We start from the raw sequence: 14,120 nt of genomic DNA, 5'->3' as shown, positions 1-14,120 counted from the left end.
TAGATAGATAGATAGATAGATAGATAGATAGACAGATAGATAGATAGATAGATAGATAGATAGACATTACATTTACAATTTACCTTATTCGCACGTTCGCACTTTAGCGCACAGGTCTGTCTATTGAGCTGAGGTTTGTTTCGAAGAGAACTGTGATAAGTTTCGGTTTCCTTTTCGATGAAGCCCTGAATGCGGGTCCTCAGTATGTAAAGACTCTCCGTTGTTTTCAGCCAGTTTTTGTAGTTTTCATCACTGAAGCGACTGTAAGATTGTGTGCTGCTCATGATCGCTAATTAAAATCGCAGAGATCGATCACTCTTTTGTTGCAGTAGAGCTGCGCTGCGATGTGCCTCGACTGTCTTCAGCAGGTCAGCTGACTCCTGGAGTTGCCAGATACTCGAAAAGTCAACATCATGCATTATTAAGGAAAGGGAAATAATAACGAATTTGTTGATATTCTTCAGTACCATGGCAACCGTGGTTAATAAAGTGATATGGAATAGCCTTAATGTTAGTATTGTAAATATCGCATTAAAACGATCTTGTAAACATTTTTGGTAACACTTTACTTGAAGGGGTGTGCATAAGACTGACATGACACCTTCATAATCATGAAGGAGGTTTTATGCATGTTTATGACAACTGTCATTAAGTGTCATTCGCTCAGTTATGTCATTTTTAATGCAAATATGACATTATTTGACCTAACCCTAACCTAACCCTACCCCTACCCTTACCCCTAGCCATAGCCCATAACAAAGACATCTCAAACAATGTCATCTTTGCATTCAAAATTACATAACTGAGCGAATGACACTTAATGACAGTTGTCATAAACATGCATAAAAAACTTTCATATTCATGACATGTGTCATGTCATGATTATGAAGGTGTCATGTCAGTCTTATGCACACCCCTTCAAGTAAAGTGTTACCCCATTTTTGTTTTCATTATTTATGTTTGCTGCGTTAAAATTAGTACATTGTCCCAGACCCAGAATTGTTCTAAAATTAAAACATATTTAATATAAATATTCATTATTACGTTTGTAGCCCTAATTATTATCCAAAGAGAGTTACAATTTATTTATTTATTAATTCATTCATTCATTCATTCAAAGGTTAGTGTAGAGGCCTACTTGTTTACAATAGTGTCAGTGAAAAGACAGCAAATGAAATATAAGGCATGATAGTTGAATAAACAAGGAAACAATCAAGGTAAATATTACTTGCAAGTGAACAGATGTGAATAGACTTGTATGCAACTCTTATAATTGAAGTTATATATAATTTAAGAAAAGAGCAAGAGTTCATAAAGAGAGAAACATAAAAGAGCTGTTAGTTAATAGCGCCATCTAGTGGAGATCGGAATGAGCTTTTATTGACAGAAATTTGTCTTGATAAAAGACGGAAGTTTGCAGTGCAGTAGCAGAGTTTAACAGGAGGCCAGGTGTCCCCTGGCAGGGCTCCGCTTTCAAACACGATCCTCCATCTGTCTCTTTTTTGCCTCTCCTTTCTTCATTTGTTCATCGGTAGGGAAGAACAAGGTGAACTCTGTCCCTGATGCTTTTACATAAGACTGGACGATTATTAATCAGGCATTATAAATAAAAGTATATCTGTGAAAAGCTTATTTAATAACAATAATTTTAAGTTGTCTGATGCTCCATATACAAGTGAGGTTTTAATTTCTGGGCTACAAAAGTTTTTGGTTCTATGGGTTAAAGTGATAGCTCTTTAACTTGCCTTCTTAGTAATTACACTGAAATTACTGGGTTGTTGCAAAGTGAAGTTTTTTGCTCTGTAATAACAGTGTAGAATGTGCTGAATCCCCATGGAAAACTGAGGTCATCATTATCTCATGAGAAAAGACTGTCTAAACATGCAGCAGCCACACAGATATGCCAGTTGTGTGATCACTGTTATCCTCCAAATAGAATATAACTGGTGGTTTCGATTAGTGGCAAAAATGTACAAATTATAGTTTATAGTCTGGACTGAGGAAAGCCAGACTTTCACCTTATAAAACATCTCAGGTTGGCTCAACTTCCAGGATCTGGTGATGGGGTTTATTTATTTATGCAAATGGTCAAGAATTCAAAAGAATATAACATCCCATTATAGTACAGATAAATACTAGTACAGATTCCGTACTTGTTAAATTATTACATTTTGTTACATATTATAGATCAAAATTACATGCTGCCAGATGTAAGGGGTTTGCCAATTATTTTTGGAATACATTTTTTAAATAATGTATTATTGCACACACAACACACACTTATGTATAGATGTGTGTGTGTGTGTGTGTGTGTGTGTGTGTGTGTGTGTGCGTGTGTGTGTAGTATATCAAAGCATATCAAATATATCAGTATATCAATTAGGCCTATATATTATAATCAGTATTGATATGATGAGATTGTAGTGTGTGCATAAATTCTGCAGACTATAAAAAAGTTTTAATATTTTTAATATTATTACATAAAGTCTAAAAACCAGTTTTAGTATTCTTATATTTTGATAAATTCTTTATTGTTATTTTATATTCTAATGTAAAAAATAAAATATAATATATATATATATATATATATATATATATATATTATCGTCTATTTTTCCTAATAATTAATTTAAAAATTAATTTAAGGTAAAATCAATGTCGCTTAAAATGCATCTTTTTAAAACCAATAAATAAAATAAATAAAATTACAAAATTATAAGTGGTATCCTTCCACTGGAAAATATAGTCCCTATATGTAACAAAACTAATTATCCGCAGTGATATAATAAACAGGTGTTTCTCGTCGTACCTAATACTATATTATGGATTTTAGGCTGTTTATTTACCATTCAGAAGCCTGAATAGAAATGATCCGCTTTATAAAACAGCAGCATAGTTATCCTTTCTTTAAAACAGAGCATTATATCCGTCAAATACTGTAATCTCCTTCTATCAATGACGGCACTGGCTCCACCCCCTGCCTCAGAGGCCCCGCCCATCCCGTGCGCATCCCGTCCGCATTCTGCAAGAGGCACGGGAAAACAGGGATAGACCATCCCGAGAAACTGGGGGGGGGGGAGGTTATTACATACCACTGTTTTAATTCATATTCACCCACGTTTAGATATTAAAACTGGATTTATGTAATTTCAGTTGTACGTTTTTGTAAATAAATAACAACAAAAGAGTACTTTGTACAAAAAAGCTAACACCTGGCACCGACCAAATTTCGTTCCACCCTTTCCCAAACTGCGCCTTGAACTCTACCGTACTGCTGCCATGTTGGATTGAAAGATCGTTATTGCTTTAGGAGTTCGGAATGAAAGTTTATATTATGCAGTCTGTCAAAAGTGAACGAATTAAAGAATAAATAAGCCACAGGAGTAAACGAGTCGCATCTGCATCGCCCGCGCATTGAGGACGACACTACATCGGCTCTACTTGCATGCGGAATTCCTTACGGGATGAACGGAGCGCAGGCCATGTTGATCTGTGATTGCACATAAAATAATCTAACACGAGACAAACGCTCAAGTTCATCTGCCTCATCCGTCAACATGAGCGGCCACCCGCCCCAGCGGAGGGTGGCAAACGTGGGCTCTCTGCTTCTGACCCCGCAGGAGAACGAGTGTCTGTTCAACTACCTGGGCAGGAAATGCATCGTAAGTTGTGTTTACTCTCACGGCCGATCTGTAGTCCGTTAACCGCAAGTTCAAATGCAAACCATATTGCTTTTCAAATATCCAGTGATGTGACGCAATCGAACGGCGGTAACTTCTTGTGTTTTAACGCGTTTGTGATGTCCATCAACATCCTCCTCACTGTCAAGGGAATGAGGCCCCTGTGATTGAAATTAGATGATGTAGTAACTGTTATAAGGTATTTGTATGATTGTGAGTTGGGAATTATGTATTCCGTGTGATTTCAGAGTAAATGGCAATAGGCCTTCTGCTTGAGTGCAGGCTGGTTCGACAAAACCTAGTGAGCTACCTACGAAGACAGCATCATAAGTGCATTCTGAGTCAGCTAAATGATGCACGTGCCGATGATGCCCAGATATGCTGTCTATGTAGGCAGCTCACTAGCTAATGTAGGTTACTGTCTCAGATGACCCTCAAACTCCACCAGATGTGTCAGTGAACTATCTATCTATCTATCTATCTATCTATCTATCTATCTATCTATCTATCTACCTACCTACCTACCTACGTCTCGGTCTATCCTTCTAGCTGTCTATATGTGATTATATCTAGCCTATCTATATGTGAAGCTATCGCTATGTCTATTTACATGTCTTTCTGTCTGTTATTCTGTCTGGGAATCTCTCTACCTCTCTCTATCTATTTCTATCTGTGTCTTATCTAGGCCTATATGTATTTCTATCTGCTGTTATATCTGTATGTAACTGGATTTAGTTAGTACAAATTACAGCAAGGCTTTTGTTTCTGTGTTCAGTGTCAAGTAGCTAGTTATCCATTTCTGCTCAAAGTTACAATACATTTATTTATATTTAATAACCTGCAACAATTTCTGGAAAACATCAAATTTGCATTGAAAGGAAACTTTCAGTTTGTTGTCCCTGCTAAATGAAAGCCTTCCTAGGTGTATATGATTTTCTTCTTTCAGATGAATACTTTCGTAGTTAGCTATATTAAAAAATGTCTTGGCTCTTCCAAGCTTTATAATGGCAGTAAATGGTGGTTGAGATTTTGAAACCCAAAAAAGTGTATCCATCCATTATTAAAAAGTGCTCCACACGGCTCCAGGGGGTTAATAAAGGCCTTCTGAAGTGATCGATGCCTTTGTGTAAGAAAAATATCCTTATTTAAAACTTTATAAACAGTAATCTCTAGCTTCCACTAACTGTCGTACACGCATTCACGAGAGAGTGGCGTTCCAGCGGATGAAGTAGGACGTATGTGTAGCGTAAGCTCCGGTGAAAACATGCTAATCTCGGGAGAACCAGTCTCTTGGCTTATATTGAAATACTCCATTTTTCTTTACAAATCCTCATTTTGTATTTCTAATTCGTTACCATTTTTATATATTTTTTTTGCTCTCTCCTCTGCACTTCCGTGTTTGTCACCACATTCGCATACGTCATCCTCTGGAACGCCACTCTCTCTTGAACGTTCTGTTTTCAAATGTTAGTGGAACATGTTTAGGGCTGTGCAAAAAATCGAAAGGGCCGTAGTTCACTGACAAGCTAAACAAAATCGCTTTCAAAATCGGCAATGAATCGCCTGCAATTTTGAACGCGATTTTGTGTAGCTTGTCAGTGATCTACGGCTCTGTGTAGTAAATGCCGCTCCATCTGAATGCAGGTGAGGGAGATTTACTACTAATCACGGAACCGGCTTTACTGACGAGATGCGCATGACAATCGCATGCGATTAATTGCACAGCCCTATTAATACCAGTTAGTTTAAAATAATCTGACAAAAGCTTTCAAGTTTTAAAACTGATTTCCAAATAGTTAAATATCCAAAGTGTCCAAATACCTTGTGGGGCCACTGTATGTTTCAAGTGAAAGAAATGTACCCTGTTTGTTCTTGTTAGAAATGTCCTGTCCCTTGCCCTACAAGGAAGCGTTTGTTAGAAAAGTGTCCTTATTTTTCCAAAATTCCTCTTGCAGCACATTCAGGTGACGAGTCACATGTTAAGCACGTCGTGTATTTGGTTCTTAGTAGATTTTTGATGCATGAAGATGTTTTTTTGATAGTAATATATATGGATTGTTAAAAAAATTTGATTTTCAGAAAAAAATCAGACATGAATTTGAGTTCAAATCAGAGATTTTTGACCGTAGAAATGGATAAGGAAGGAATAAGCTTGGTCAAGAAACAACTAGTGTTTCATTTATATATTTCGCATGAAATCCGATTCACAAATATGGCATTCTTTCCCATCAGACCTACTTAAGTTGCTTGTCCATGTCTAGGTGGAAGCGACATGAACGCGAGCGGTGTCAGTCCAGGAACGGCAGCCAAGAGCCCGGCCATAAAGTGGGCTTTCACAGGGAATGACTAAATATGAGACGCGTCGTTTGGGGCCAAGATCCAGCAGTCATGGGTTCATTCATCACTGTGTCCCGAACTGGCACCAAAAAACCGAGGGCAGAGGGTGGACGGAATCCAAATCGCACAATAGTGAGAGAGATGGAGAGAAGGGAAAATATAGGTGTTGGGGGTGGGGTTGTGCGTGATCAGCAGTCTTTGAGGACAGGAAGTCAACTGATCTGCCTCCTCTCCATGGAGATTTGAGCTTTAATGAATCGAACTGCTGAGCCAGTACTGATCCAGAATCAGGTTTCCAAGAAAACCAAACCAAAGTCTGACACAAAGTCATGATCCCTGTGAAATGTACATCTTTAATGCGTATTTAAGTTCTTGGCGAAGACTTTTGCAGACAGGAATGCCGTACGGATGCAGAAAAACCTGGCGAATATCCATCAGTCGCCTCTTTTGGATGTTGGGTTCAGTGTTTGTTGAGTGCGATTAAACCCAGCCGATCGATCAAAAGTATAGGTTTACATATCAGTGTGAGCGTGTTTGGCCGCTTTGAATGCAATGAGTATATATTGTTTATATCATATGGAAACTCGACTCTTTCTTGAACTTGCTGAACTCTGAATACAGTAGTTGAAGGTTTAGCGATGTCCTTGAATCACTCGGCCCACCAAGACAGAATGAGTGCTCATACTCAAATGCTGAATGTGCAGTCTAGAGCATGAGGAAGCAGTTTTTCATCAGAAGAAATGAAGGGAAGTCTTGTTTCATTGATGCTACTGTTACTGACGTGGCAGGATCGCAATGAGCGGAGTAGTTAACCAGAATTCTCTTTTTCTGCCTTTCTCTGAATGAAAGTAATTGTACATTTATATTTATTTATTCATTTTTTTTTAATAAAATATTTGCACATGCCATTGTTAGATGTAGATGTTTTTTGGATTAATTTTCAGATTAATTAATTTATAGAATAAATTATTGATTATCAAGAGCCTTCAAAGTTCACAACATTCAATGCTTGAATAGACTTCACTGATGAATGTCTATTATTTCTTTAGATAAGCGGTGTATTTTAATTGGATTATGGAGAAATAATCAGTAAATCAATTGATTCAAAGTCAAAGTTTATGAAATGTTTGATAAATTTAGACTTTTTATTAGGGCTGCACGATTATGACAAAAATCATAATTGTTGATTATTCCCTTGAAATTGTAATTGCGATTATTAATTACGATTATCACAATTTACATGGAATTATGTTTAAACCATTGTTTGATGCAACTGCATGCCGTATTTTTTTTTTTTTTATGAAAATAAACAAGCTGAAAACACTTTAACTGAAAAACATTTAGTGCTTTTCTATAGTATTAAGCCTCAAATGTCAACTATGCATCGGATTGGTTTCTTCTTTAAATTATAAAAAAGTAAAAATATGAATGGTATTATAATGTTATACTAAAATTAAAATAATGGGAAAAACCCATAAGATAACATGTAGAAAGAAAAAAACGCATCTTAAGCACGCAGAATAACATAAGTGGACTTTGAACGATTAATTGACGCTTTGAACGATTACGTAATTGTGGCATCCATAATTGTAATCGCGATTAGAAGTTCGATTAATTGTGCAGCCCTACTTTTTATAATTTGTTAATCATTGAAGTATTTTTTAATCAGATTACTTTTGATAATCAATTCAATTGTTTAATCATTCAATCCATTAATTGCTTTTAAGAGCCTAATTTCTTCAATTGATTATCAATTGATTCATTTGATTTTTTTTTAAATCCCAGTCAGTTAATCAAATTACTTTTGAGAAGCTTATGTATTCAATTGGTTATCAATTAATTAATTTGATTATCAATTTCAAGCAATGAATTAGAATGCCTTTGAGAAACATATTTATTCAATTGTTTAATCCAATTACTTTTATGAATGTGTTCATCTGCTTATTTCAGTTAATCAGATTGCATTTGATAATTGTAAAAGTCAATTCAATTGTAAAAGTCAATTCAAAGTTTATAAAATGTTTGATAAAAGTTTGACTTTATAATCTCTTAACCTATGAAGTATTTCTTTTAATCTGATTATTTTTGTCAAATACGTTTTTGAACCATCGGATTAAGTTGAAGTAATTCCTAATTTTGCAATTAATTTTTCTTATATGCACACTGTTAATTGTTTAATAATTAAATAATCTGCTCGTTTCAGTTGATCATTGGTTAATCTGTTTATTATTTTTCTGTTAATCAGTTGATTAGAGAGTCTGATCTAATTCTGATTCTGAAAACTGTTTAATTTGTAGATTTATTTCTTCAATTATTCAGTGTTGTTGCAGTCCTGCTGACAGGTGGTTTCTTAAGTTATTGCTTAATGAAAACGTTATAGGTCCGTATTGGTCAGAGACTTCATTAAATCATTTTCTGTTCAATGGCTTGTGGTTGTGTTGAATGCTTTCATCAGAAATCTAAATTGTGTGTTAAACCACAGGACAGGGTTTCTTTAGTCTCCTGTAATTGCTCAGCATTAGCCTGTATGTGTGTGTGAATGTGTGTGTTACTTGTCCATGGAAAATATTTCATCTTCTGTGAGATCTTGGCTGTCCTCCCTATGACAGTATTGCCAAGACACTGGCCTATTTTTCCTTTCGGTAACCCGTGTCCTGAAAAAGTGTTCGAAATGCTGCTTTCGGTCATGTGCATGGAACCCAGACACTCTTCGAGTAAGATTCCTTATGGAGAGTGAATAAAATGCCCCATCATGCGTGTCTCCAAGTACTTGGCTGCAGTTTAAATTACAGCAGTATTTGATATCTGCAGTGGCCGGTGTGTGCTGCAAGCAACATCATGCAGTATTCATACACTGATTTCTGTGCATTTTTGGACATGTTTACAGTTTCTGCATGATATTATTAATATGCAGTTCTGTCCAAAATGCAGCCCTGCTACTGAAATGCAGGTGATGAGAATCATTTCATAAGAGTATGAACATGTGCCAGTGTTGGTGCATTGCCTTTTTATTTTGGACTTAAGATGTTGTTTTATATTTAGTTATTTTTAAACTTTAGGATTGAAAATTTTGGTTTTGGTTGAGATTTTCCATCATATTTCACAATTATTAATTCTTTACAGTGTTTCTTTATTATAAGTGTGTGTTTGTATTTTACTTATACTAAAGTCTGGACTTTCTGTAGGATTTCACATTTGTTTGAATGCTTTGATAGATCAAATTAATCCAAGGAATAATTCATTAAAAAATGAAAATTTGCTCAAAAAAATTCATCCTTCATCGGCCGATTTTTCACATGACCGGCCCGGATCGGTGACCGGCGGGTCAGTCTCACGTCTTGCCGATTCCGAGCCGATCTTTTTATCGCCAGCGGCGCCGGCAATGACGTCACAGCCACGCGCACACTCACAGTTGCGTGTAAACATGTCGTTTCGCGTGAGAATGGTTCTAATTTTAATTGCATTCATTGTAAATGGCGACTGATAAAGTATTTATGTCGTGCCAGATGAGGCTTGCACAGCCTGAGTGAATGTGTGAGAGAGACAGCACACACAAAGTAACTCACAGAAATTTGTAGATTCATACTGCGGTAGAAAAAAAAAGATATTTACAAAATATGCTTTTAGGTAAGCAACATTATACGGCCATGATGTTTCCCCGAATATCAATATCAACACGATTGCAATGTGACACTGATTTTATACAATAGTATTTAAATAAACAATAAGTTAAAATTAAGTGACTTAGATTTTAGACAAAATATTGACTGTTTTTGCTCAATTTCGCTGATGAAAATAGTTCCAATCAAAGCCACAGCAGAACTGTTGTGTGTCTCCGAGCAACACAGCGGTGTTTCGTTACTGAATGAATCCACGTTTTTGAATGAATCGAGTGAGTCAATGATTCAGTGGCCCATTCATAAAGACTCGTTTCTGAATGAATCGGTTGAATGAATGAATGAATGAGTAAATGACTCGCTCATTAAAACCGACATTTGCCGCCACCTACTGGTGGTTTAGTCATATTTAAAAGTATCATTGCATTTTTTTTTCAACATTTTGTATGTTTAAAAAAAATATGTAAAACATTACATCTTATAAAATTTATGCATTTGAAATTTTGCAGTGTAAATGCATTTATGGCACCTCAGCTTCATCAAACTGTCTGTGTAAATGCATCTAATGCCACTTCGGATGCAGCTTCTGTTTCCTCAACAGTGGAAAGATTTTGTTTGAGTTTGTTAATACTAATTTCATTTAAATGGTAACAACTCTACAGTTTCTTATTATTCTAACTGAATTAATTGAAACAAAGTAAGAATTTGATGTGAAAGATGACACATTTAATAAGGTTAGGGGGAAAAATGACCATTTATAAACATAGTGGGAAATTACATCTGTTTTGTTACATACAGCAACTCATTTTAAGTTAACTATTTATTCCTCTTTCCAATCACAGAGCACTTTATTTTGAGAGTTGTTTAAGTGAGAGAAAATCTGTAACTTAGTCCAGATTGGGGGAATTGTAATGTTTAATAATTTATTTTATTATGTAAATAATTTTTGCATTGAAATTTGCATAGATTTTTGGTTGTATATGCTGTTAATTATAGTTCTTAGAAAGAAAATCGGAATCGGCAGAAATCGGTATCGACAGGTCACGCTTCCAAAAAATCGGCCAAGAAAATTGCAATCGGTGCATCTCTACTTTAAATGCAAATGAGCTGCATATTCCCGCCCCATCTCCAGAAGAGGGCATCGCGTATACGTCTCTCTGCATTGCATACCTACTGCAATTTACAGCCGGTAGAAGCAACATAACTGAGAGCGAGAGAACCGGTGTTTAGCAGTACATATGGGAAGCCAAATGCACTGAAAGTGGGACGAAACAGCGCGATGTTACAGAGCTTGCGCCGCGCGATCAATTGACCGAGCCACGCGCTACGAATGGCACAAACTAATCTCACAAGCGCGACGCTGATCAGTTAAAAAATACTTAATGTACAACACAAATACGGTTAAAACGCTAAGCACTATAACGACATGACATTCACAAAGGGGACCGGTGTTTAGCTGTACATATGGGAAGCCAAATGCACTGAAAGTGGGACGAAACAGCGCGATGTTACAGAGCTTGCGCCGCGCGATCAATTGACCGAGCCACGCGCTACGAATGGCACAAACTAATCTCACAAGCGCGACGCTGATCAGTTAAAAAATACTTAATGTACAACACAAATACGGTTAAAACGCTAAGCACTATAACGACATGACATTCACAAAGGGGTCTGGAGTGATACACGTATTTAAATAGATTTTGAGGCGCATTACCTTGAAAAATGAAAGTAATCCACAGCGTCCTCAGCAGCTCAGATGTTGGGAGAAAGTGAAGACTCTTATGTTCAGTCTTACATCCAAACAAAGAGCACCGGGATTGCTTGCGAGATATTGTTGACATTACAACTGCTCGAGCGCGGAGAAAATGGAGGACAGCGTACAACCGCTGAGGGTGGAAACTATAGCAATGCAGGGCTGTCAATCAACCCCTGTGGCCCCGCCCTATGCAATGTGACGTCACACTGCATGAGAATCAAAACGGCAGGCCTAGTGAGACTGACTTGGTTTACAGGGGATTAAAAAATGAGGAGTGGGTGGATTTTTATCATTGTAGGGTGGTTGTGTTCACACACTGCCAACACACATTTATGTCCAAACACCATGTAAAAGTGGATTTTGCATAATAGGTGCCCTTTAATGTATTGTGAAGTGAGAAGTTGCGTGTTTGTAAAAAAACAAAACAAATCTATCATTAAGGCGTTTTAACTTTAAACAATTGCTTCTTGCCAAAACACAATTCTGTAATCCAAAAAATGATTCCTCCAGTGAAAAAGTCCATCCCCTGTTGTCCTCTCACATCAAAATCCACCAACGTATTTGTTTTGGACTGTTTCTGCTTACAAACAGTGCTTGATCTGTGCATATTTCTCTCTTGATTTAAACAAAATGACTTTTCCAATGGATAAAGGAATGTTATGGATAGAGGGGTAGCACTTTATTTTACAGTCCTGTTCCTCATGTACATACCTATACATGTACTTATTATAGTAATTACAATAACTAGGTAATAACTAGCTGCTAACCCTGAACCTACCCCTAAACCTAACCCTACCCCATGTAGTTACCTTATATTACCAGTAAAGTGCAACCGGTAGAGGACTTGTTTTTTAGCTGGAAGCAATGATTTGAAGTTAAAAACATCTTAATGGTTTTGTTTTTTTACAAACATGCAGCTTTTCACTTCACAAAGCATTAATTGATTTACTGGAGTCATTTGGATTACTTCTGGATTATTGTGATGTTTTGATCAGCTGTTTGGACTCTCATTCTGGCGGCACCCATTCACTGCCGAGGATCCATTGGTGAGCAAGTGATATAATGCTAAATTTCTCCAAATCTGTTCTGATGAAGAAACAAACTCATCTACATCTTGCATTGGCTGAGGGAGAGTACATTTTCAGCAAATTGTCATTTTTGGGTGAACTATTCCATTAACGAATGACTGAAAAACATTTTTGAAAAACATTATTTAAAAAAAGTTTTTCTCTTAATTTTAGGTTAATCGATAATGAGTGTATTTAGCTTGTTTCATGAAGTTCATGATTGTTTTCCTTTTTGCAGACATTGTGCTCAGCAGTGGTCCAGGTGTATGGGGCAGACAGGAGCTCGTCCTGGATCAAGAGGTGCTGTGGTGTGGCCTGTCTGGTGAAAGACAACCCTCAGAGGTCTTATTTTATCCGTGTCTTTGATATCAAGGTGAGCTCTCTGAGATCAAATAAACAGCAAAGATATCAGATCTGAGACCTAAATATTAAAAAAAATCTTGTTTCTCATTTTTGCAGGATGGAAAAACAAAGTTTGAGCAGGAGCTCTACAATAATTTCACGATCAATAGTTCGAGAGCCTACTTCATTACCTTCGCCGGAAATGTGAGTTGTTTTTTGTTTTTGTTTTTGTTTTTCTCTTAATATTTCACGTTGTTGACCATTATCAAGAAAGAAAACAGAGAGAACTAGCTAGAGATGTTCTGTGGAAAAGTTTGTTTGGCTAGTCGCTTTCTTGTTGTTCTTGTAAAACTGCTTTTAGCATTAGTGAGGATGTGATCTGGCTTTTTTGGTCATATGGTGTGTTTTGCTCTTTAGTCTTGTCAGATGGGCCTCAACTTTGCCAGTGAAGAGGAAGCCAAACGATTTCGGAGTGCACTCAACGAGCTGCTCAACAGACGACAGAGGAAAACTGGTAAATGTGCTGCGTTTAATTACTTTCCTTTTCTTTGAAGGGATGATAGTTCACCAAAAATTCTAATTATGGCATTATTCATTTACTCACCCATATGTTGTTCCAAATCTAATCCGTATGACTTCCTGTTTTTGGTCTCAATTCAGTCTTATTTTTGGGTGAACTCACTATCAACTAATATGCTCTACATTCAGTAGTAATCAAAAAATATGTCTAAAACCTTATTAGTGTCTAAAACATATTCTCCCAAATCTGTGTTTTTCGTAATAGTTCACCCAGAAATTATAATTATTTACTCATCCTCATTTGCTGTTTAATTAAATTGATTCTGGTTTTGATTCTGATATAGCTATAAATACAGAAACAGTGCATGCATATAGCCTTTCATTTTGATATAGCAGTAAATAAGAGTACAGACTAGACCAATGGTCGACCAATTGATTGGTTATGCTGATTAATCGGCACTGATAGTTGATTACTAGAACTATCAGTTATCAGCAAACATCCATACCGTTAGTAGGGGTCAATTTTTATACCATAGAAATCTCATAATTCTTGTCACCAGTGTCAGTATCACAAAAAAGTAATACTAGCCTAAAAAAAAAAGTCAGAGATCAAATAAGAAACTAATTACAAACAATAGGACAAAAAGCTACAGCAGAATAAATAAATAAATAATAGATACTACATGCATTGTATAAAGTAATCAAATGTATAAAAATATTCTTCACTGTGTAAATTAAATATATATTTCGTCTTATTAAATTTACAAAAGTGATTTAGTCAAGAGCAGATTGTCTCTCTTTT

General features: G+C 36.3%; 2 protein-coding genes across 4 annotated transcripts in view; one reads left to right on the top strand and one right to left on the bottom strand.

The window, feature by feature from the left end:
- Positions 1-367, bottom strand: part of LOC107659483 (uncharacterized) — an 11,257-nt gene extending 10,890 nt beyond the window's left edge. For all 3 annotated transcript variants that reach the window (XM_016448436.1, XM_016448438.1, XM_016448437.1), the window contains exon 1: positions 84-367. In XM_016448436.1, the coding sequence (XP_016303922.1) occupies positions 84-284 (201 nt within the window). In that variant the 5' untranslated portion in view covers positions 285-367. The remainder of the gene's footprint in view (positions 1-83) is intronic.
- Positions 368-3,257: 2,890 nt separating this feature from the next.
- The window catches only part of wasla (WASP like actin nucleation promoting factor a), a 33,732-nt gene continuing 22,869 nt past the window's right edge, over positions 3,258-14,120 (top strand). Inside the window, exons 1-4 of the mRNA XM_016448418.1 lie at positions 3,258-3,662; positions 12,696-12,830; positions 12,917-13,003; positions 13,217-13,313. Of these exons, the coding sequence (XP_016303904.1) occupies positions 3,558-3,662; positions 12,696-12,830; positions 12,917-13,003; positions 13,217-13,313 (424 nt within the window). The 5' untranslated portion in view covers positions 3,258-3,557. The remainder of the gene's footprint in view (positions 3,663-12,695; positions 12,831-12,916; positions 13,004-13,216; positions 13,314-14,120) is intronic.

The sequence above is a fragment of the Sinocyclocheilus anshuiensis genome, unplaced genomic scaffold, assembly GCF_001515605.1.
Source record: "Sinocyclocheilus anshuiensis isolate Anshui unplaced genomic scaffold, SAMN03320099.WGS_v1.1 scaffold387, whole genome shotgun sequence".
Taxonomy (NCBI): domain Eukaryota; kingdom Metazoa; phylum Chordata; class Actinopteri; order Cypriniformes; family Cyprinidae; genus Sinocyclocheilus; species Sinocyclocheilus anshuiensis.
This window is presented reverse-complemented; position numbering and strand designations above follow the sequence as displayed.